Source organism: Sapajus apella, unplaced genomic scaffold (assembly GCF_009761245.1).
Source record: "Sapajus apella isolate SASKATOON/1434 unplaced genomic scaffold, GSC_monkey_1.0 scaffold17, whole genome shotgun sequence".
In the NCBI taxonomy this organism is placed as follows: domain Eukaryota; kingdom Metazoa; phylum Chordata; class Mammalia; order Primates; family Cebidae; genus Sapajus; species Sapajus apella.
This window is the reverse complement of record NW_022436957.1, coordinates 14084870-14110402: the sequence shown is the minus strand read 5'-3', so window position 1 is coordinate 14110402 and position 25533 is coordinate 14084870. Positions and strand designations below refer to the sequence as shown.

General features: G+C 40.3%; 1 protein-coding gene across 8 annotated transcripts in view; it reads left to right on the top strand.

Annotated features, from left to right (window-relative positions):
- The first annotated feature begins 327 nt into the window (after positions 1-327).
- The window catches only part of SCML2 (Scm polycomb group protein like 2), a 122382-nt gene continuing 97176 nt past the window's right edge, over positions 328-25533 (top strand). For 2 of the 8 annotated variants that reach the window (XM_032286021.1, XM_032286015.1), the window contains exons 1-5: positions 328-467; positions 12339-12384; positions 15764-15832; positions 21743-21813; positions 22627-22861. In XM_032286021.1, coding sequence (XP_032141912.1) covers positions 12363-12384; positions 15764-15832; positions 21743-21813; positions 22627-22861 — 397 coding nt within the window. In that variant the 5' untranslated portion in view covers positions 328-467; positions 12339-12362. Of the gene's footprint in view, positions 468-12338; positions 12385-15763; positions 15845-21742; positions 21814-22626; positions 22862-25533 lie in introns of those variants that run through there. The other 6 variants (XM_032286020.1, XM_032286014.1, XM_032286016.1 and 3 more) reach the window with 5 other exon arrangements.

The window sequence follows — 25533 nt, the reverse complement described above, 5'->3', positions numbered from 1 at the left end:
GCGTGGCCAGGGTGGGTGGTGGGCAGGATTCGAAGGCAACAGCGAGGGGGAGCGAGTTCCCGGGATGGAACTTGATGCAGAACCCGGGGTCCCATCTAGGGGCTCCCCACGGCTTCGGGTGCAGGGGCTGCGACTGGTTTTTTATTTGGCGGAGGCGTGGTGGGTAGGAGGCAAAGTGCCAAGGGCTTTCCCGGGCTCACAGTGGCACACGCTCAGCTACTGCCCGCGGTGGCGCTCTGCTTGACCCCGGCTTGGGCCCTGCACGCGGCGGCGGTCAAAGGGCGTGCTCGCGGCAACCGCAGGGCACGCGGGCCAGCCGCGCGGGGGGCGGGGCGGCGGTGGCGGTTGCGGGGCATGCGCGGCTCCGCGCGCGGCTTCTCAAACATGGCGGCGGCGGTGTGAAGCTCGGTGCCGGCTCGCGCGATCTGTGGGACAGAATTTCGTTGTTTTCACCGACGAGACTGTAGGTACTTGGTGATTTCGGGCCCCGTAAGGAATGGAGAGGCGGAGCTGTGTCTCCCAGACCCTGACCGTTGTCCGTGGGCGGGCAGGGAGAAGCCATCGGCGCGCGTCCCGTGTGAGGAACGCCCCCTTACGATCCCGCCGGTGTCCCACCTAAGCTCGGCCTCGCGCTCCGGTCTCCCGCCCCCGGCGCCCTCCGCGGACGCCCCTCAGCCGCTCTCGCGCTTGTTCTCACGCCGTCCCGGGGCCCCTTAGCCCGCTGCGGGATTTGGGCGCTCGGCCGATAGCTACAGCCCCCTCGCCTGAAGCGCGGACAGCGCCCTCCGGCGCATCCTCCCCGCCGTGGGTAGGGCCGGGCTGGGGCCCGGGGGGCGTCACAGTGGGCGGCGGGACCGAGGAGGGAAGTTGACTTTGCCTGGTCTGGGCCGGGGTAATTATTGGAGTTTGGGAGGGAAACAGCGGCCCGGAAGGATGCGCCTGTGGCGGCGTGCGGGTGCGGATCCTGGTGCCAGGTGCGCGCAGCGGGGCTCCTGGCGGGGGCTGGAGGCGACGGTGGCTCACTCTAGCTGTGCAGCGGGACCGGAGGGCGCGGCCGGTCCCAGGCTGCCCGGGAGGCGAGGGGGGCTCCAGGCCTCCTGAGGGGTCGAGAGGCGGTCGCGATCGCCGTGCCTCGCGGCCTGACCGAGTGTAGGAAAAGTTGTTGCTTTCACTTAGGAGCAGTCCGGAAATGGTTTCTTAACCTTCTCGCTTTTTTCACCTGGATAGGGCTTGTGCCCTATCCAGGTGTGAAGAGCCGGAGGGAGAACGGGTCTAGGCGAATTTGCTTGATTTTACGCCTCGAGGTTGTACGTATATAGCTTCCTGGGCTGACCTGTAATTCGGCTCCCCCACCTCCGAAATGTTTGGGCAGCGAAAGTATTTACTTACAGGCTCCGGTTTAATACTATTGATTTTTTAAGAAGGAAGTTGTTAAACATTTGTCAAGCGTCACAAAGTGTGATTGCAATTTGAAATTTGCTTGTTTGTAAATTAGGAGATTAACGATTATGACTTTAGGGCATCTCTAGAAAGTTAATAGATTGGTTAGTGGGGGTAAACTGAGGCAGAGAAAGTAAATAACTTGCTTACGATCAGATGATTTACAAAACTATTGGAGATAGTTTTTTTTTTTTTTTTTTTTTTTCCCGAAACAACTTCAGATGCTGCTACATTTCAGTGCTCCCAGAGCTATTCATATTTATGTTTTGAGGGAAAAGTGTTATAAGACCATACAACATTTAGGGAGTGCAACTGCCTCTGATGAACAAGTGTTTCATGACAGTGGTTCATAGGCACATATTTAATGCTTTTCAATAACAGCGCAGGGAAATGTTTTTCAATAATGACGATTTTGTCTTTTATTTTTCTTAATTACTCATTAAAGTATTTCCAATGACAAATGTACTTTCAGGCTGTTTGTGGTTTTTTTTTTTTTTCTATTTAATGGGAGGAATGTGAAAATTAAGCTTTTGGAAATGAATCCAGTGGGATTTTGAGAAAAGAGAGTTTATGAGTATTCACCTGATGCCTTGTTTATAGCTTTATATATAACCTTTAAAACAGTTTGATAGATTGTGAAGAAAAAACATCATTTAAAATGGCTTTGAAAGTTTTGAATAAACTTTATATTACATATATATATAATGCAGCCATATGTGCTTCTTAAGGATGTATACCTGTTTACCCCAGAGAACCTGATTTGCTTTGGAATTGGTAGTTGGAAAAAAAGATTGGTGTAACTATACTGCATTATATGTGCTGATGCTCTAAAGTTGTTAGTGTCATGACATGTACAAAAAACATTGGAGTCAGTCTGAAAAAGGTGTATCAGTTTTTCTCATGAGGCGGTTGGTCAGTCCTTTTGATTAATGATTCCATCAACATGTCTTTATTAAGCACCTGTGCAGTCTTTACTATGTAGTTCGGTTTATTCAGAGCCCACTCTGTGTGCTAATTTCTAGGTGTTTACGGCTTTCCACCTATAGTTTAATTCCTGAAAATTTCAGGGGGTTATAGCTACAAAAATCAATATGAATGCAGAACAAGTATTCCTTGCATTCAAAGGATGAACTCGAGAAGTCAGTATTTTTGTCATAATTATCCAAACAAAATTCTGAGTGTAACTGCAAATTATTTCTGACTTATGTGATATTAACTTTGTGATTTTTTGTTAGGATTATATAAAGCTATATATTTTCATGAGATTTTTTTCTGGTTCAAATAGATAACATACTGGTTAAGCTTGAGGGGAAAAATGAGTTGCTGGTATAAATAGAAATCAATATGTGCCCTGGAGATTGGGTATTTTTTAATACTAAGCAACTTCACTTCTATTACTAAGTAGTTTAAGCTGTCATTAAGTTTTAACTGGTATTTTAAAGCACTTTGTTTTTTCAAAATATTTCAGAAATCTCTGAGCTCAGAAACAAATAAGGGTTTTGATTGTCAGCCATAAGGCAGATGTGACTCTCATTTTCTTTTGGGGTTTTCCTTTTTAGCTGCCTGCCTGTTCTTCCAGATGCTTCCTATCACTCCTCTTCCTGCCCCTGTTCCCTATGCTATTGGTGTCTGTTTCCGCATCAGTGAAACGGCCAGGGTAATCCTTTGCTGCTTCACTGAGAAATAATTAATGATGGTAAAGTGCCTTGAAAAGGCTGAGTAAATACCAAGTCTTTTGAATTAACATGATGTAGCCACTTGTTCCATTTAAGGAAGAGCCAAATCCCAATTTTAGTTTGAGCTCTTGGGGGTGGGAGAGAAAAGTTTCACTTGAATATTTTACTGCCTTTCTCTTTAGGTTGATAGCAGTGACTTTTGTAACTCTAGTAACTGGAACATGGGTGGATGCAGCAGTATCCTCTGCTGTTTGCCTTATTAGTCATCTCTAGTCTTTTTTTTTTTTTTGGTCTGGTTATCCTGTCTGCCATTTTCCCCCCTCTGTTCTCATTCCACTTGTGGATGGAAATCTGATGTAGTCTCTATTAGCTGCCCTCTTGGGGTGGGGAGGGTAGGTCTCATTATCTCCTCATAGTCATATTCCTGGTTTTTAGGATGTACAAGAACAAAGTGGGCTCTGCCAGCTATCAACCTTAGAGCTATGAGCTGTGGTGCAAAGTTTAGTCTGGCATTGCCAGAAGGTGTTTTGTAGTTTGCAGCGGGCAAATCAAGCATCCCTAAGAATTTTAGAACCATTATTAATGTCTGAGAATTACCACATAATTCCTTAGAATTTGAATTGATTGTTGATTCCAGGAACTAAAAACCTGGCCATTTTGAAAATGGCAAATGTCGATTTTTTTTTTTTTTTTGAGTTGGGGTCTTGTTCTATTGCCCAGGCTGAAGTGCAGTGGCACGATCTCAGCCCCCAGCAGCCTCTGCCTCCTGGGTTCAAGCAGTTTTCCCACCTCAGCTTCCCGGTAGCTGGGATTACAGGGGTGCACCATCATGCCCAGCTAATTTTTTCGTTTTTAGTAGAGACGGGTTTCACCATGTTGGCCAGGCTGGTTTCAAACTCCTGACCTCAGGTGATCCTCCTACCTCGGCCTCCCAAAGTGCTGGGATTACAGGTGTGAGCCACAGTGCCCACCTGTGTTGGTGGTTTTGAAGGAAAGACTTTATACCCTTTCCTGGCTTTGGGGCTTAATATTTATGATCTCTTTGTCTTGGGGAAATAGATAAAAGAAACCACTGGTGTTTATCTTAGATTAAAATGCATAATTTATACCATTATATGAATACTGGTATAATTTAGTGGTAAGTACATTTTTTAGGCTCTAAGTACCTTAGGCTTTGGTTACCATTTATAAAAAGATTACAGAGTTGGTGGTGGTTCTTTTTGATATGGAGTCTTGTTCTGTTACCCAGGCTGGAGTGCAGGTGTGATCTTGCCTCATTGCAACCTCCGCCTCCTGGTTTCAAGTGATTCTCCTGCCTCAGCCTCCTGAGTTGCTGGGACTACAGGCACACACCACCACACCTGTCTAATTTTTTTTTTTTTTTTTTTGAGATGGAATCTCGTTTTGTCACTCAGGCTGGAGTGCAGTGACATGATCTCAGCTCACTGCCATCTTTGCCTCCCAGGTTCAAGTGATTCTCCTACCTCAGCCTCCCAAGTAGCTGGGACTATAGGTGTATGCCACCGAGCCCTGCTAATTTTTGTATTGTGAGTAGAGATGGGGTTTTGCCACGTTGGCCAGGCTTATCTTTAACTTCTGACCTCAGGTGATCTGCCCGCTTCTGCCACCTTCCAAAGTGCTGGGATTACAGGCATGAGTCACCGAATCTGGCCTTTTTTTTTTTTTTTTTGAGGGAGTCTTGCTCTGTTGCCTAGGCTGGAGTGTGGTGGTGTGATCTCGGCTCACTGCAACCTCTGCCTCCTGGGTTCAAGTGATTCTTGTGCCTTAGCCTCCTGAGTAGCTGGGATTAATGGCCTACATCACCATGCCCGCTAATTTTTGTGTTTTTAGTAGAGATGGGGTTTCACCATGTTGGCCAGGCTAGTCTCGAATTCCTGGCCTCCTGCCTCGGCTTCCTAAAGTTCTGGGATTACAGGCGTGAGCCACCTTGCCCTACCAGTGGTGGTTCTTAAAGCAGGATAACTTGAAAAAATTTTAGAAACTGTCAAGATTTGAAATGTGTATGTGTTCTTTGGTTTTCATGAGAAAGGCAATTTTGTTTATTTTGTCTTTATGTTGTCTATTTCTAAGGTTACCTTGGCAACCTTAGAAATAATACTGGTCGTTTTTTTGAGATGGAGTCTCACTCTGTTGTCCAAGCTGGGGTGCAGTGACAATCCTGGCTCACTGCAACCTCCACCCCCCAGGTTCAAGTGATTCTCCTGCCTCAGCCTCCTGAGTAGCTGGGATTACAGGCGTGCGCAACCATGCCCAGCTAATTAAAAAAAAATTATTTTACTAGGGACGGCGTTTCACCATGTTGTCCAGGCTGGTCTCGAACTCCTGACCTCGTGATCCACCCACCTCAACCTCTCAAAGTGCTGTGATTACATGCATGAGCCACCATGTCTGGCCTATACTGGTGGGGTTTTTTTTTTTTTTTTTTTTTTGAGACGGAGTTTCACTCTTGTTGCCCAGGCTGGAGTGCGCGATCTCGGCTTACCGCAACCTCTGCCTCCTAGGTTCAAGTGATTCTCTTGCCTCAGCCTCCTGAGTAGCTGGGATTACAGGCGTGTGCACCCATGCCCGGCTAATTTTTTGTATTTTTAGTAGAGACAGGGTTTCACCATGTTGGCCATCTGGTCTTGAATTCCTGACCTCAGGTTATCCACTCACCTCAGCCTCCCAAAGTGCTGAGGTTACAGGTGTGAGCCACTGTTACTGGCCTATGCTGGTGATTTTTATGCTAAGTGATTTTTCATAAACATATGTCCTTAAACCTTTCTCTTACATTCGTTTTTTGGGCATGTGATAGAAAGGTGTTTTTTGTTTGTTTGTTTTTTTTTTTTTTTAAGACAGAATTTTGCTCTTGTTGCCCAGGCTGGAGTGCAATGGCGCGATCTTGGCTCACCGCAACCTCTGCCTCCCAGGTTCAAGTGATTCTCCTGCCTCAGCCTCCTTAGTAGCTGGGGTTACAGGCACGCGCCACCATGCATGGCTAATTTTGTATTTTTCTAGTAGAAATGGAGTTTCTCCATGTTGGTCAGGCTGGTCTTGAACTCCCAACCTCAGGTGATCTGCCCACCTCGGCCTCCCAAAGTGCTAGGATTATAGGCGTGAGCCACCGTGCCTATCCTGGAAAGGTTTTAATATGAACAGTGGAGATATCTTATTGTGTGAAAAGTGAAATAGTTGAGGATCCTCTAACAGTGTATATGATGGTGCTGTTCATGTTAATATCATGATCATTTGACCTAGGCTACATAAATTCCTTATTTGAAGAGTTAAAACCTATAGAATAAGCTTGACTCTGTTTGAGTAAAGACCTGGGTAACATTTGAAGATAGCATTTGATTACCTACTACTTGTGACCTGTGTTTATGGCTACAGCTCTGTCCCTTCCTAAGTTTTTAGGAGCAAATTGTTGTAAGAGCGGAAAGAGAGTGCCCACTTTTTGTGGTAACATACCATTGTAAACTTCAGAAGGGACAGATATATTTCAATTCTAGGGCATACATTGAAGATGCTTTCATTTCTCAGAGAAGTTTGTGGGGCTCTCTTTGGTTGTCTTTAGGATACACATTTGATTTTTCTCAACCTCTGTTTCTCATAAAAATAAACTGGTGGTGAATTGTAGGAAAACAGCTCCATTTGTTTGTTATGTACCTTATAGCGTTGGCATAGTTTTAAAAGTGTATGGATAAAGTGTTTTTTTTTTTTTTTTTTTGTAACATTTGGCCACTTTTCCTACCTTTCATCAGTTTTAGCTGGTTTAAGATTTGATTATGTATTTGTTTTTAAATACTGAATCAAATGTGTTTCTTCTTTTTATTCTCTTCCTCTTTGAATACAGTCGTAAACATGTGCCCTTTGCTATGAACTGTTTTTTTTTTTTATTTTGAAAGATTTTAAAAAATGTTATTTGGAGTATTTTTCTATATACTTTAATGTTATTTGAAAAGTAGTAGAGTCAGTATTAATTTTTAACTAACTTGATGGAGTTTCATAAATCTGTTCAAATGAAACACAGCATCTTTGGTTATTAAGAGAATGAAGATATAGTATGCAATAGTAAGTACATTTAGATATTGTTTGATTTCAGATTGCTTTAGAGACTCTGATTTGAGATTTTTTTTGTGTTGAAATTTGAGAAGTTGTAGAAATATTTAAATGGGTAATTTGCTGACACCTGCCTTATGTTTGAGGTATTGTCAAGGATGTTTAGTTTTCTGGTCACTTCAGATTGTGGTTTATTGCATGCCTTTCTACAGTCTGTTGTCTAGTGGGGATTGTTGTTGTCATCATTTCCATTATTTCTTGTAGGGCCAGTGTTAGAAACCATAAATCTAGACTGCAGTGATAATAGGAACAGTCTGTAACCAGATCCAGTTCTTTTGTCAAAATGTTGCACCATGAGCTGTCTGTAGTAAATTGGTATGCCCTGCCATTAACTCAAGTCCTCCACAGATGTCAGTGGGTAGCAGGTCTTTGGGCAGTTAGCCTGTGGCTGTGCTTTAAAACCTTAGGAATTTACAGCTATAAACTGGGATTTTGGCAACCCTTGACTTGTCTTTTCATTTATCTGTTTTCTGACATACTTCTTTACTGAATAGATAACTTTCACATAAATCATTTTAAAATTGCAAGTGATTAACTTACAGGTTACGATTTTTTTTTTGGATAACTTAAATTAGGATTTTTTGAAAATAGTTAAGTCTTCTTAGGTTTGCTTTGATACAGCAATAGATTAATTACTAATTTGTTGGGGTGGACTCTACTAAAGCATAATTTAAAATTGCTCCTTTAGAAACCTTGGTTTCCTCTAGAAGGCTTGATTTGATAAATTGTTGCTACCAAAAATGTTCTTTGCTTTATTTTTTTACAGACTTCAGAAATGTAGAGATGATTTTTTTTTTTTTTGAGACAGAGTCTTGCTCTGCCGCCCAGGCTGGAGTGCAGTGGTGTGATCTCGGCTCACTGCAGCCTCCGCCCTCCCAGGTTCAAGCGATTCTCCTGCCTCAGCCACCTGAGTAGTTGAGATTATAGGCTAGTACCACCATGCCTGGCTAATTGTATTTTTAGTACAGACGGGTTTTTGCCATGTTGGCCAGGCTGGTCTCGAACTCCAGACCTCAAGTGATCCACCTATCTTGGCCTCCCAGAGTGCTGGGATTACAGACATGAGCCACCTCGCCCAGCCCAAAAATGTTCTTTCTTTTTATTTTTGAGACGGAGTTTTGCTCTTGTTGCTCAGGCTGGCGTGCAATAGCATGACCTTGGCTAACTGCAACCTCTACTTCCCAGATTCAAGCAATTCTCCTGCCTCAGCCTCTGGAGTAGCTGGGACTACAGGTGCCCCACCACGCCCGGCTAATTTTTGCATTTTTGGTAGAGACGGAGTTTCACCATTTTGGCTAGTCTGGTCTCAAACTCCTGACCTCCGGTGATCTATCTGCCTCAGCCTCCCAAAGTGCTGAGATTTCAGGCATGAGCCACTATGCCTGGCTTGTTCATTCTTAATATTGATTAGTCATAATTGAGAGATAGCTTGTTGTTTCTTAATAGTGATTAGTCAATTGAGAGATAGAATTTTAGCTTTAAATGTAATTACAATATTAGAGGTTAGTGTTTTTCTGATTACTTTTATAACTATGTCAGAAAATGTGTCATTTGATTTACTTGAGTGAGTTTTTCTATCCTGTATTTGGATAATCCCCATTACCAGAAACAAAATCTTAGTTGAAAGAGAGAGCTTCTCTTGGTCAAAGAAAAATACATAACTCCAATGTATTTTAATTAAATCAGTTTTTTTTTTGCATTTAGGCATAAATGTGAATTAATTCTTGAAACAAAATAATTAACTATTTTCAAGTCATAAAGGTGGTGTTTTATGCAGTTAACTCAGACCTTCCCCTTTACAATAAAGAAAGGCTTTTTTGTTCAAGTCTGAAAGTAGTGTCTTTATGACAAGATAGATATAAAAAGGAAAAAGAAAACCCCTTTCTACCTGTGCTATTTAGCTAATCTCTGGTAAATTGTGTATGTATAATAACTCCTGTCACTTATTCTAATATTTTCTTTAAAACACCAGCAAACTTATTTGTAAATCTCTCTTATCCTTGAAACTTCTTACACTATTGATAAACTCAACGGGATATGATGAAACATTTTATCAATAGATTATTTTGTGACTAGGGACTGTCTTTTTTCTTTCTTTTTTTTTTTTTTTTTTTGGTAAACATTGTTTTAAAGCACATGTTTTAGTTCCACCTGTTATGTGGTTGGCATTTATAAACTGAATTCTATAATGGTAACTCATTTATACACAGCTTGTCTTTTTGAGACCACGAATATCCTAGAAAGAGGTAATACATCCTAGCAGAAGTATTAAACAGTCAATCCACTTGATTGTTTCAGTCTAACTTTCAGAGATGTGGTCTGGGAGAGGAGGTAATGCTTTGTGAGTTGTCTGTGTATGGGTAGCTCCTGAAGCCATGGCCCCTGTGAGAGATTGTAGAGGGAGGTGAGGGCGCAGAGGGAACCTGAGCATCTCCAGCATTTCATAATCCAGTGGAGGAGACAGGGTCTCTTCAGTTTCCACTCATTTTGTGTCTTCAGCATGAAATTCCTCTCTCTTCTTTCTCTGCTCATTGAAATTGTCATCTAAAGAAACAATTCAAGTGACACTTCCTTTGAGAAGCCGCCTTTTATATTCCCAGTTAATTGTGCCTTCTACCTTCCTACATAGTACCATATTTACCCCTCTTAAAACCTGTATTTTACTGTTTTGTTCAATAATAATTTGTTAACGTGTCTCTCCTACTAGATTTCCAGCACTTTTGTAGTAGATTGTCTGTCTTCTGTCCACACAGCACCAAGTATGCAACAAGAATTCTGCAAATATTAGTTAGATGACTAGATCGCACCTGCATACAGATGTTGGTAATGGTAAAAGGAACAAGAAAGGCTTCAAGAAGGAGGTTTCCTTGAAGCATAAAGGTCTTAAAGCATAAAGATAGTATTTCAAGAAGCAGAAGAGGAGAAAAGGGTATCCCATATAGATAGAACAACATCATGAGTCTTCTGAAACAAAGTCCTTTTGGGCTTATTGTGGATGGTAGGCGTCAGATGGCTTTGAAATTGTGTCGAGTGGGACCTTAAAAATGTGCGCCACACAGAGGTTTTTTTTTTCCCCACAATTAAATAGTAAAATTGGTGAAGCAGGAGGGTGATTTGGGCAGAAAACAGCTGAGACCATATCTGACATTATGTGTTGGATAGGTTATAGTAGGGAAAGACCCTCGTAGCAAGATGAGTTGGGCAACTATGGTACTGCGTGGGACAGGAGCCAATGAATGTGTAAACCGGTATATGGCAGGGGAAAGGGAAATGAGATGGTACATGCTGGCCACTGATTGAATGTGTGAATGAAAGAAGAGGAGCAAACACACCTGGGGCTTTAAGGCCATGTACCAGGAAAAGTAGTGGTGTAAGAGAAAGATGCAGAAGAAGCACGTTTTGGGAAGGTGATGCTTGGGTGTAAGTCTGTTGAATCAGAAGTGCAGGAGGCTCTCTAGCTGGCTTTATTATTATTATTATTATTATTATTATTATTATTATTATTATTTTTAGAGGCAGGTCTTGCTCTATCTCCCAGGCTGGAGTACAGTGGCACAATCTCAGCTCCGTGCAGGTTCCACCTCCCAGGCTCAAGTGATTCTTGTACCTCAGCCTCCTGAGTAGCTGGGAATTCAGGTGTGCACCACCACTTTTTTTTTTTTTTTTTTGAGACAGAGTCTCAGTTTGTTGCCTAGGCTTGAGTGCAGTGGTGTGATCTTGCCTCACTGCAGTCTTGACCTCCCCAGGCTCAGGTGATCCTCCTACCTCAGCCTCCCAAGTAGCTGGGAGTACAGGCGTGTGCCACCATGCCCAGCTAATTTTTTAATTTTTTGTAGAGATAGGGTTTTGCCATGTTGCCTAGGCTGATCTTGAACTCCTAGGCTCAAGCAATCCACCTGCCTTGGCCTCCCAAAGTGCTAGGATTACAGGCATGAGCCACTGCACCCTACCTATGAATGTATTCTTCATAGGCTTCCTTTAAGTGCCAGATTACCTTTAGTTATACATATCATCATGTTCTTATTACGGGCACACAGTAATGGTGGGATAGATAGCCTTTAGTCATATTAGGTTTATCCATGTACATATTTTTTTAATAGCACTTGTATTTTGTTCATAAGCTTATTTCTGACTAGACTGAAGTCTGGGAGGCCAGGGATAGTCTGTTATTTATCTTTGTTGCTGAATGCCTGGCATATTGAGGACATGTAGGAAGAGTTTGAATTAATGAATTGTGGCTCAAAATACACAAAGCTTCTAACAAGTAATTTTTGTTAGACTTGACTCTTGTAGTTCTTACAGGTTTCCCCAACACAGTCATAATTCTTGTACCTCTTGGCAACATAATGTAGCAGAAGTGGGCTTCCTGGGATAGGCCTCAATTTGAATTCTAACTTTGCTAACGTACCACCCATTATTTTTTACTCAATTAGTTTTAAAAATTGAGTCATAATTTACATACCATAAAACTCACCCTTTTAAGGTATATAATTCTATGATTTTTAGTATTTTCACAACAAGGTTGTACAACTATCACCATTAATTCTAGAACACTTTTATTACCCCACAAAGGAAACCTCATACCCACACTCATGCCCATTAGCAGTCACTCCTCAATCCCTTCTTCCTCCATTCCCAGGCAACTAGTCATATGCAGATCTTATCATTTTTATTCAAGGGAAATAGATTAAATTGATCTGACCTTATAACAACTGACTTCCAATTTTTTTTTTTTTTTTTGAGACGGAGTTTCGCTCTTGTTACCCAGGCTGGAGTGCAATGGCGCCATCTCGGCCCACCGCAACCTCCGCCTCCTAGGTTCAGGCAATTCTCCTGCCTCAGCCTCCTGAGTAGCTGGGATTACAGGCACGCGCCACCATGCCCAGCTGATTTTTTGTATTTTTAGTAGAGACGGGGTTTCACCATGTTGACCAGGATGGTCTCGATCTCTTGACCTCGTGATCCACCAGCCTCGGCCTCCCAAAGTGCTGGGATTACAGGCGTGAGCCACCGCGCCCGGCCAACAACTGACTTCTAATGCTATATACCCTTCAGAAATGTATTCTGATGAAAGGAGGCATTAATTGTTTTTTCTCCTTGTAGGAAAGAACATCAAAAAGGGATACCATGGGACAAACAGTGAATGAAGGTAAGATTTACTTGTTAAAGGTAATGGTTTTTAGTTACTCATTTGGAATGAATATCTTCTGGTATACTGAACTTTTGAAATAAAGCCTTTAAAAATAAATTTATAGGAGATGCTAGGTGCTTATAATTTGCATTTTAGAACTGAATAGCTATTAAAGGTCATTTTGTCTTTCCTTGCTAGTTATATAAATGAGAAAACTAAAACTTAGGGAGGTTAAGGTCATACAGCAATTTGTGACAAAGCCAAGATTAGAATCCAAAGAGTGTTTAAAAAATGTTTCATCCTGTTATGCTCTATGAGAAGTCTGCTCACTATTCCATGAATATGCCACACTCATTTGCAGGTGGCTTTGTGTTGTATCTTCTTTCCCATAATAGATTCTTTACACATTGGCCTTCCTACATCCTGTTTCTCCTTCAAGTGTTGTATCTCTCATGGCTTTTCTTCTGGCTGAATGCTGAGTACTAAATACTGTTCTGTAATTTTAAGTGCATCAGTTTAGTGTAGACTCTTAAGTAGATTCTTAGCTTCTCTAGAAGCTAAGCATGCCTTTACAGTTTCTCTCTGTTTTCTATTAGAAAAATCTTACTATAGAACTATTTAGTAAATATAAATTTGTACTTTCTTTGTATGGATTCAAGTTTGTCTTTTTGGTGAGGGAGGAGAAGATAAGATGACTTCATAAGCGATGTTGTGTATTTCTCCCAGGAGACTCCTAATATCTAGCTGTGTCTCTCTCTCTCTTTAAAAATTTTAATTTTTTTTTTTTTTTTGAGACAGGGTCTTGCTCTGTTGCCCAGGCTGGAGGGCAGTGACATGTCCTTGGCTCATTGCAATCTCTGCCTCCCAGGCTTAAGTGATTCTCTTGCCTGAGCCTCCTGAGAGACCGGGGCCACAGATGTGAGCCACCATGCCTGGCTAATTTTTTTGTATTTTTAGTAGAGACGGGGTTTCGCCATGTTGGCCAAGTTGGTCTCGAACTCTTGACCTCAAGTGATCTGCCCGCCTCGGTCTCTCAAATTGCTGGGATTACAGCCATGAAGCACCGTACCTAGCTTTTTAAAAAAATTTTTTTTAAAGAGATGAAGTTAATCAGGCTGGAGTGCGGTGGTGTAATCATAGCTTACTGTAACCTCTAACTGCTGGTCTCAAGTGATCCTCCTGCCTTGGCGTCCCAGGCAGGTGAGGCTACAGATGTGTGCCACCATACCTGGCTAATTTAAAAAAGTTTCTGTGGAGATGGGGTTTTGCTGTGTTGCTCAGGTTGACCTCCAACTCCTGGCCTCAAGCGATCCTCCCTCCTTGACCTTCCAAAGTGGTGGGATTACAGGTGTGAGTCACTGCATCCAACCTATTTATCTCTTTTTGTGATGTGAAAATCACAAAAAGTCATGGATGGCTAATGCCTAGATCCATTTGTTTATTCGTTGTAAAATGAAGGTATTCTGTCATTCTTTGTTAGCCAGAAAATTTCTATAGAGAGAAACTACCTTTCTTCAACCTCTCAGTTGAAATCATTTAAACAGAAAACAGCTTATATATCCCTCTCAAGTGTTCACATATCTTGAAGAGTCACTCAGTCATAACTAGTAAGTAGATCTGTTACTGAATGGCATCATTCTTAGATCCTTCTTTTAAGAAGTTTGTCACTTGGCAATTAGAACATCAATAAGGGTAAAACAGCAACAGATGAAAACACAAGTATGTTTAAATCCATGAGTTTATAATGATATTGAAAAGCAAAACAAATAAAACCTACTGGTCATCTGTGGAGAATGCTAGAGATCCGGCTCTTCACTTTGAAAACTAGAAAATACAGGAAAAGAATAAAATGTTGATTGTGATTTCTCTGTGTGATCTGTGCCTTAAGGTAACTGAATGGTTGAAGCATGGAAGCTTCTCTCTATAAAAGTTTTCTGGCTAATAAAGATGATAGGATTAGAATACCTTCATTTTGCAACCACTGATAAACGAATGGATGTAGGCAATAGCCGTCTGTGACTGTTCACATCACAAAAAGAGAGATAACTAGATATTAGGAGCCTCCTGTGAGAAATACACAACATCACCTATGAAATCATTTTATCCTCTCCTCCCCCACTAAAAAGCCAACTTTAAATCTGACCAAACTCTTCTGGATTGAAATATGAATGCCAATTTAAAGAAAATACAAGAACCAGAGGAACCCAACTCTATGGGTAGGTAGTCAACAAAATTCAGACTGGCAAACTTGAAAGGACCAACCATTTGGTATTGTCAGCAAAAAAATTGTAAAGGGAAAGAATAAAAACAAGAAGAAAGGAGGAAGGCCTGTAGATCAAAAGAGACATAAGAGACGTATCAACCATCGTTATATGTGGACCTATTTGGGTCCTGAATCAAACACTCACACTTAAAATAGTTAAGACATTTGGGGAAATATGAACACTGGTTATTTGATGATTTTAATGAATTATGGTTAACTTTTTAGGTGTAATAAAAAGTATTATGGTTAAGTTTAAAAAATGAGTCCTTGTAGAGATACATACTATAATACATGTGGATGAAATGATACATCTTAGATTTGGTGACGTCACAAAGTCCAGTGTTGTTTGAGCTCTTTAGCTTAGTGTCAAGAAAATCTCTGCCTAGTCCATTGAATTACACTGTATTATAGCTTCCCTGTTATGTTTTGACTTCTCAAAAGCATCCATTTTATTTCTTGGACATGTTAAACACTGTAAGGATCAGCTCATTTTGGTTTATTGAGGCACTGATTTTTTTTTTTTTTTTGAGACGGAGTTTTGCTCGTTGCCCAGGCTGGAGTGCAGTGGAGCAACCTTGGCTCACTGCAACCTCCACCTCCTGGGCTCAAGCGATTCTCCTGTCTCAGCCGCCCAAGTAGCTGGGATTACAGGCACTTGCCACCAGGCCTGGCTAATTTTTTCTATTTTTAGTAGAGATGGGGTTTTACCATGTTGGCTTGGCTAGTCTTGAACTCCTGACCTCCGGTGATCCGCCTGCCTTGGCTTCCCAAAGTGCTGGAATTACGGGCATGAGCCACTGCGCCTGGCCTGATGCATCGATTTAACAAATGCTTGAGAGTGCTGCGATGCCAGGTCCTGTTTTAGGCACTTGAGGATACCACAGTGAATGAGATAGGCAAAATGAAATAATTAAATCTCTGCCCTTTTGGAGATTTCATTTGAGTAGAGTGAGACAATAAAATAAACAAGCAAATTATAAAATGCATAGTATATTAGAAAATGGTAAGTCCTACGTAGAAAATGGGGATATTATAAAACTAAAATTGGCTATTTAAAAATTTTTATATTTTTCTGAGTGTTCTTTCAAACTATTGCTGTGGCCTCCCAGTGTTGCTATTTTCTTTTTTTATTAGATTCCATGGATGTCAAGAAGGAGAATCAAGAGAAACCTCCTCAGTCAAGTACGTCTTCTGTACAAAGAGGTAGATTTTAAAGTAATTTAATACAACATAGTTTTCTTCCTCACTAGTGTTAAAATTAATTTTAAGTGCACATTTTCTTATTTTCTTGTTGTACAGTCTGTATACAGTAAACATCTATAAATATAAAATCTAAGTAATAAGAAATGTCAAAAATTGTATTTTATTTTGAAAATTTTACTTTGGTTTTATTCAGAGATGAGTTGATATGGATTAAGTAAAAAGGTAACTTAGTGTATTTCAGTGCAAATTTTCCTAAATTATAGGTATCTAGTTATTAATTGCTATGTATTACCAATTTAAAATAATTTGATTAGTAACAAAAACTCTTCTAAAATTATAGTGAATGTGAAATCTTTTTTTTCATGGTCAGAATATAGCTCAGTGGTTAGGAGCTTATAGGCATTGTGGAGGGTCTGACAGACCCGTCCTGGAATCCTGTTCTCACTCCTTACCGGCCATGTGACCTTGGACACATTACTCGACATCTCTTAGACTCTTTTTTTTTCTTCTTTCTTTGAGACAGAGTCTCATTCTGTCACCCAGGCTGGAGTGCAGTGGGGCGATCTCAGCTCACTGCAACCTCCGCCTTCTTGTGCTTCAGCCTCCCAAGTAGCTGAGACTACAGGTGTGTGCCACCACGCCTGGCTAGGTTTTGTATTTTTAGTAGAGATGGGATTTCACTATGCTGGCCAGGCTGGTCTTGAACTCCTGACCTCAGGTGATCCACCTGCCTTGGCCTCCCAAAATGCTGGGATTACAGGTGTGAGCCACCAAGCCCAGCCCTTTTTTCTTCTTTATAACACAGGGATAATGATGGTACTTATCTCATGGTACTACTGGAAATAAATAGAGGAAATGCATTTAAAGCACCTAATATAATGCCTACGCATATAGTAAGTGTTCAGTAAATGTTTTTTTTGTTGTTGTTGTTTTGTTTTGTTTTTTTTTTTTTTTTGAGGCGGAGTTTCGCTCTTGTTGCCCAGGCTGGAGTGCAATGGCGCCATCTCGGCTCACCGCAACCTCCGCCTCCTGGGTTCAGGCAATTCTCCTGCCTCAGCCTCCTGAGTAGCTGGGATTACAGGCATGCGCCACCATGCCCAGCTAATTTTTTGTATTTTTAGTAGAGATGGGGTTTCACCATGTTGACCAGGATGGTCTCGATCTCTTGACCTCGTGATCCACCCGCCTCGGCCTCCCAAAGTGCTGGGATTACAGGCGTGAGCCACCGCGCCCGGCCAAGTAAATGTTAACTTTATTTATTAATTCTTGTTTTAAGTTCCTTATTGTGAACAGCATATGCATAATACTGCATCAGAGACACTCAGGAGATATAATAGAATCTAATGCATTGGCTTGCTCTTAAGGAAATGAGAAAATAAGTCATGTGTATACAAAAGGCATTAAAAAAATAACATAGCAAACTATTGTTTTACCAGACATTTCTAGAGATTTCTTGCCCCTTGTATTTCTGTTGTATCTGCCTTGCCAGCCCCAGTGTGGAGCAGTCCACCCTATGACTTTCTGTTGCTACATGAAGATTGCCTATAGAGGTAATCCCCATGGAATTATTGTCTTTCACTATAGCTGGACCCTCAGAGCTCCTTTAACTGTCTTTCCCATGGCCTTGTTTGTTCTTCAGTTCTTCCTTGTGACCTCCATATTCTCTGAGGAAATGGAAACCATTGAATTAGACTGTTCTTTATCCCCACAAACTCCTCTCCATCTGTTTTAAAAAATATAACACCTTTACTGAGATAGAATTCACATATACAATTCACCTATGTAGAGTGCACAATTCAATGGTTTTCAGTATGTTCACAGAGTTGTGCAACCACCACCACAGTCAATTTTAAAACATTTTGATCCCCCTAAAAAGAAACCCTGTACCCATTAACAATACTCTTCATTTCCCCCTAGTGCCTCCTCTCTCCCCCAGCTCTAGGCAAATACTGATCTACTGCCTCTATGGATTTTCCCATTCTAGACACTTAATTAAAAAAAGAGATTACTTAAATTGATAGTCATCTGCAGATATTTCTCAGGCCTGGGCCCTAGCATCCTGTTTTAGAAATCAGTGAGTGACTACCAGAAGGTAAGTTCCAACAGAGCCAGAGTTTTCATCTGTTTTATTAACTGATACGTCTGCAGTACCTAGGACAGTGCCTGGAACATACCGATGACCTGCTATGGGAATCCAGTCATGAACAATACAGGTATGATTCCTGCCCTCTTTTATTGACTGACTGATTGAGTGAGGCAAGGTCTCACTCTGTCACTCAGGGCGGAGTGCAGCAGCATGATCATGGCTCATTGCAGCTTTGACCTTCTGGGCTCAAGTGATCCTCTCACTTCAGCCTCCCGAGTATATGGGACTACAGGTGTGTGCCACCATGCCTGGCAATTTTTAACAATTTTTTATAGAGACAGGGTCTCCCTGTGTTTCCCAGGCTGGTATTGAACTCCTGGGCTCAAGCGATCTTCCCCCCTTTGCCTCCCAAAGTGCTGGTATTAAAGGTGTGAGCCACTGCACCCAGCCTCTTACCCTCTTTGAGCTTAGTGGGCAAGATAGAAATTAACAGATGCCTAATTACAGTTGTGATAAATGCTGTGAAGTAGTGGACGCTGATCATTCAGCTGAGAAACTTCTATCTCTAGGTATTTTGCTCATCTTCACATAGCTTGTGAACTCAAGGATAGCACTGGTGGAAGACATAACTCTGATTTACTCTAGGGAAGACCAGGGGAGCTTGTACGGGTTATATTCAGTGCAAAAAGATGTTGGAGCTAATGTGTGGACTTGAATAGAATACAAGTAAAACAAGAAGAGAGACCATGGCATGTGTGAGTAACAATCAGATCACAAGGTTATGTATGTATCATATCAGTTCCCAGGGCTCTCTTCTGAGATTGAATACCGTGCCCACCCCGGTCTGTCAATGGAGACATGATGCAGAGTCAGACTGGGACCTCAGGCTTAACTAAGACTTTCTGACTATTTTGGCTTCTGGTTGGGAATTCCAGTTGTGGTGTTGATGTAGATGTGTCAAGTCTAAACTAAATTAGTAAAGCCTGAAGCTTTGTGTGTTTCCACTGTGTTATTGGTAGAGTCCTTAGCACGTGGGGCAGCCAAGATGAATAGTTTTATCAAGATGATTAAGAATTTTGCCTTACGGAAAAAGGAAAAAAAAAAAAAAAAAAAAAAAAACCAAGGCTCCAAGTGGCAAATGCTGCATATGGTCATTAACTAGTAAATTATATTGTAGAGCACTAGTATAAAGGATTTGCTAGCTCAAACTGTAGCCCATTCAGACACAAATGGCAATAGAATATTTTTAAAATTTGTGTTATGGAGATGGATTAAGTATTTTCTAATATTGCTGAAAAAATTTACAAATGTCATTGGTTTATGGAAGAGTATTCTTTGGGTATTCGTTTCCTGCTTGTTATTTCTGACTCACACTCTTTTCCGCTAGGGATGTCAGCTTTTTAATGACATCATCCATCTTAAGTAAATTTTTTTTTTTTTTTTTTTTTTATGAGATGGAGCCTCCCTCTGTTGCCCAGGTTGGAGTGCAGTGGCATGATCTTGGCTCACTGCAACCTCTGCCTCCACCTTCTAGGCTCAAGTGATTCTTCTGCCTCAGCCTCCTGAGTAGCTGGGAGGCATCTGCCATGACACCCAGCTATTTTTTTTTTTTTTTTTTTGAGACAGAGTCTTGCTCTGTTGCCAGGTACCAGGCTGGAGTGCAGTGGCACAATCTCGGCTCACTGCAATCTCTGCCTCCTGGGTTCAAGCAATTCTCCTGCCTCAGCCTCCCTAGTAGCTGGGACTACAGGCGCACGCCACCACATCTAGCTAATTTTTGTATTTTTTAGTAGAGACAGATTTTCACCATGTTGCCCAGGATGGTCTCGATCTCTTGACCTCGTGATCTGCCCACCTCGACCTCCCAGAGTGCTGGGATTACAGGCATGAGCCACTGTGTCTGGCCAATTTTTTTTTTTTTTAAAGTAGAGATGGGATTTTCCATGTTGGCCAGGCTGGTCTCGAACTCCTGACCTCAAGTGATCCACCCACCTTGGCCTCCCACGTGCCGGGATTACAAGATTGAGCCAGTGTGCCTGGCCCATTTTGTTCTTTTTTAATGCTCTCCAAGATCATATGGTGGTAGAGCTTCACTTAGAATCTTGGGTCTCCTGATTTTCAGGTTAGTGGTAGGGGGAGTCACTGAAATAGTTTTGAAGCCATGGATTTTGGTTTTCACTTTTGACAAAGCTATTCAGTATCAATTTAAACACCACTATGACTTCTAGTTTTATAACATGCCATTTATTGAGTGACTTACATATATGCCAATTTATTTAGCTCTCAGCATATCTAGTGGCATGTACATTACTTTTCCCATTTTATAAATGTACATGGTACTAGATATGCTCTCAGCATAGCTCTCGTAGCTGAGAGCTTATCTAGTACCATGTACATTACTTTTCCCATTCTTAACACTCTCGGATGCTTGATTTTCAATGCTGGTAGTGCTTGCTTCACATCATCTGGAAGTGGAATGGAACCCAGTATTTTCTTTTAAATGAAGCAGTCTCTTCGATCTATTAAAGCAAGGTACAAAATGTTATGTATGACATGCTTAATACCACATACAATATGTATACGTACACATAGAAATGCATACACACATATGTAATGGTGGCACACTGGGGCTGGCTCACACCAGCTTGGGAGAGCCAATTCTGTACATCTTTTCCCAATTTAATGGTTGGTGGTTTTACCTTGGCACCTTCCAGTCAACCATGGTGGTTGTATTTAAACCACAGAAATCTGCAAACACTATCAGTCAGGTTTTTTGTTGTATTTTCCCAAAAGGTGGTTGTTAAACAATTATCAGCACTCTGTGGGTTTTTTTTTTTTGTTTTTGTTTTTTTGCAAAGAGGGAGTCATCTAAGTTCTTTTATAGAAGATATAAGAAGCTGATAAACGTAGATTGTTCCAGGAAAGAGAACTGTCAAACCCAGTATTTTTATAGTGAGGAAGTTTAACAAGAGCATATAAAAACCTCATGAATGATGAGAATTAAACATCATGTGAATTACTAGTACTTTCACTACTATCATCAAACCTTTCTCTCAGTGTGTTGACAGTCTGGCTGGCACAGTGAATTGATATGTTCAAGCCAGGCAATGTGCTATGCTTTTTGATCTTCTCCTCTAACATTATAATACATCATGAAGACTAAGTGAGGAAGGACAGCAAGAGTCTGTAGAAAATATAGGTCATTAAAATAATCCATATTAGTGACTGTACTGATGACTGGCTTATTGCTTTGTTCTGCCACCATCTTCTTGTCACTCTGAATGGAGATCTAGTAGTCCATTGAGAAACTACTCTGGTTTCTGGACTTTTTCTTGCCATAAAGCATTGCAGGGGTAAAATTCTGTTTGACCACACACTAAACACCTTTAGCTTCCCATGAATAATGAACAAATGCCTTCATATTAATGGAATGAAGTGGTGAAAACATATTTATTTAATAAATTTATATTAGAGACAGATACGTGTAACTTTGCTATTATTTTTTAACAGTTTCTTTAGTTACTCCTGACATCCACAATTTTAGAATCACTGTGTTGTCTATATTACATTGAGAGTATCTAGGTTATAATTTATATCTGAACCATTATTATCAGAATATTGCCTTATTTTTTATTTTTATGCCGTTTATGAAATGTAGATCAGGACGTTTGCATCTACTCTTTTGGAAGTTTTTTTTTGTTTGTTTTTGTTTTGTTTTTTTAAGAGGCATGGAACTAAAACCATTTTAATCCTGAAAGTTGTATATACTAAAAGTTACATTGTGTATGCTTTACAAAACTATTTTGTACGTGTGTTTTTTCCAGATGATTTCCACTGGGAGGAGTATTTGAAAGAGACTGGGTCTGTAAGTGCTCCTTCAGAGTGCTTCCGTCAGGTATGCCAAAATTCTGTAGATGTTTGTTAACCTATTAACTTGTTGGAGGGTGTCTGTGTGATTGTTAGATTCTGATAGTGTGAGGAGACAGTGGGATTGTGGTAGTGACACTTAAGAGCCAGATGGTCTCTTTGCATTCATTAATTAAGAACTTCTCTGTGTCAGGTATACTAAGCTTTATGATTGCCCATCTGGTGGGAAAGGCAGACATGTAATTAAATAATTATAAGAAGTCTGATAACTCCATACTGGAAGGGCTCACAGGAGAGATGCTATTTGAGATGGTTGGAATAGGGGGACGGATACTCCAGGCAGAGAGAACATCCAAAGTCAAGACACATGGGCATGAAAGAATCTGAGTATTAAGGGATGGCATGGGATGGCGGAAGCACAAAGAGGATAGAGGCTATAATGTGAGAATGAGGTTAAAGATGTGGGGGCATTTAAACTGTGCAGAGCAGTTGGACTTTATTATAGGCAATGGTGAACTGCCGGTTGGCTTATTTCAAGGGAAATGGCCTAATCAGATTCCTACTTTAGGAAGGCACTTGGAATATTTTAAAGTCTGTATTTGGGTTGCCTGGAAGTGGACAGATGAGTGAGAACAGCAGCGGGCAGTGTTTTTATGCTGCATGTCAAGCCAAGGAGAGAGTTTGAAGGTATTTTGCCTTGACCTTTATAGCTCAGATATCACTCATCATCCACTGTGACTGTTATTTAAAATGTTCCTCAGGTATTCTGGTGACATAGCTGACCATGTGTCTTTTCTTATAGTTGGTACATTTTAACCAAATTTTATTTATATATATATAGTCTCAGATTCCACCTGTGAATGATTTCAAAGTTGGTATGAAATTGGAAGCCCGTGACCCTCGCAATGCTACTTCAGTATGTATTGCTACGGTTATTGGAATTACTGGGGCCAGGTTACGGTTACGGCTGGATGGTAGTGACAATAGAAATGATTTTTGGAGACTTGTCGATTCCCCAGACATACAACCTGTTGGGACATGTGAAAAGGACGGAGACTTACTTCAACCTCCACTAGGTAAGAAGAAACAGTTTTAAAAATAGCATATTCTTTCTAATGTGATATTCAATAGAAATGGCTTTAAGTGGCTTTTTAAAATTTATTTTCTTGGGCATTCTTGCAAATAGATGGTCAGATGGTTACTGTGGAGAATGTATGATGAAAGAGGAACTCAGTATCATCTGTTGTGGAGTTTTGCTTAAGTACATATTTGGCATGTGTGTGCCGAAGGTTCTCTACTCCAGGGCAAAACTCATGCTAGGTCTTCAAACTTGAAATGTCAAAACCAGCTCTACTAGATTACACATGCAAATTCAGAACTCCGTCTGGGGAAGAACTTTGTAGCATTTGATAAAAGGCACATGCTCTCTCAATATTGTCCACTGAGCCATTCATCAATGGGAATAAGAATAGGGGAAGGGTTTGATTCCACATTCAGGCTCCAGTTTCAAACTCAAGAATTTCATTATACCTACAATGGGAAGAAATCAGAGTAAGGGGGCAGGAATTAGTACCTTTAGGTCTTTGAAAAAGAGAAAATGGAGGTTTTAGCAAAGATTTTAAGGTACAAAATATGTACCTTAATTTTGATCAAATTTTTCATATTTTTAAATAAAACAAAGTCTAGTTAAGCATTTTAAATGCTTAACTAGATTTATGGTCATTTTTAAAAATAAAATTACTTCTTAGACTTTGTTTTATTTAAAAATATGAAAAGTAAAAAGGGTGTAACTAATTTGGGGCAACATTTATCTTTTTAAAATTTAAGCATACCGTGATACTCTGTAGGAAAGAAATGATTTAGTTTATTTAGTTGCTTTCCTACACTTTGAGTGAATGGTGGATATTGATTTTTGTTTGGTTCTTCTTTACAGTGCTGAAAATGAAAATTCCTTGTTGCAAAGCACAATAAAAGAATGGATTTTATTTGTTTTCCTATTAGTGAAAAATTCCTTGAGAACCACAAATTTAAGATATTAACAACAGCCCCTCTTTTTAGTAATACCTCTTTATGCTGTCCTTATTCTATTTGTTTGTTATAAGTACTTTGATTTAAAAAATATATATGTACATATATATATTTTTTGAGATGGAGTTTCACTCTTGTCACCCAGGCTGGAGTGCAGTGGCACAATCTCGGCTCACTGCAATCTCCACCTCCTGGGTTCAAACGATTCTTCTGCTTCAGCCTCCCAAGTAGTTGGGATTACAGGTGCCCACCACCATGCTTGGCTAATTTTTGTACTTTTAGTAGAGACCGGGTTTCACCATGTTGGCCTGGTGGTCTCAAACTCCTGACCTCAGGTGATCTGCCCACTTTGGCCTTCCAAAGAGCTGGGATTATAGGTGTGAGCCACCATGCCCAGCTAAAATATTTTTAAAAACTAGTTGGAGATATGTTATTCCAAGAAGATGGTTTGGGACATGTTTGTTTTTTGCTTTTTGCCTTATTTCTCCATATTACTCACATCTTTTGTTGTATATTTGTTGTTTATAATACTTCTCAAATTATGCATAATTCTCCATGAAAGATAAATGCAAATCTGGGTTTAGTGCTTCCCTATTTGGATTTTATTTCTCTTTTTGCAATATAGTAGGTTTTTGCAGTTTGTTTAAAGGAGATACTGCTATTGGAATTGTCAGCATTGCAAATGCTTAACTCGATTTATGGTCTTTTTTGTTTTTTTTTTTTGTAAAATTACTTCTTAGGCTTTGTTTTATTTAAAAATATGAAATGCATGAAATGCCTGCTGATTAGTATCTATTTTGGCAATATATATTGCCAGTTTTCTTTTTAGGTACTTTTGAATAGTTTAATTTCCACTTTATTATGATACAACTTATTTAGTTTTCCTTTTAAAACGATTTATTTATTTAAACTTTAAAGGTTATGATTTAAAAGATTTTGAAAAGTTTTAACACATGTACAGGTCATAAGTATATAGCTTATAAATGTAAAGCCATCATCTATAAAGCCATCATCCAAATCAGAAAATAGAACGTTATTAGCCCCTTAGAAGACCCACTCCTGCTGATAACCAGTCATAATCTCTCCTTCCCTAAAGGTACTACCATCTAGACTTCCTAACCTTATAGATTAGTTTTGTCTCTTTTTGAACTTTTTATATGCGCCTTAATGTAATTTTGGTCTTTTAATCTATGTTTGACTTTAAGCAATTATAGGGTGAAGTAAAATGCTACATTTAAACTTAAGGAAAATCTTGGCACATGATGGAATAGGATAAGCAATTATAGTGTTAAGTAAAATGCTACATTTAAACTCAAGGAAAATCTTGGCACATGATGGAATAGGATAATATGGGGGTTGAAAGAAAGGCTTAAGGACCAGAGAATGATTCTTATGCAATACTCTCCATAGAATGGAGAATAATAATGTTGATTTATTATAAGGGAGTATGTGACAAATCACCCTCCACCCCGTTAATATTTTTTTCTAGCAGTAATTGTATTTCTAGTCAGATGAAGGGGATTTTGTTAACAGGATTATTAGAGGATGACTTTCCATCTTACCTTTTTTGCATGTTTTGTCCTATTGATGGAGAATAGGACAAAACTTGCACCCATTGCCAGTGATTTGTGTGCCTCCCTGTCTTTTTTTTTTCCCAAATGAAAACACTTTAGAATATTTATTTCTTGAAAGTCATCCTCTAATAATCCTGTTAACAAAA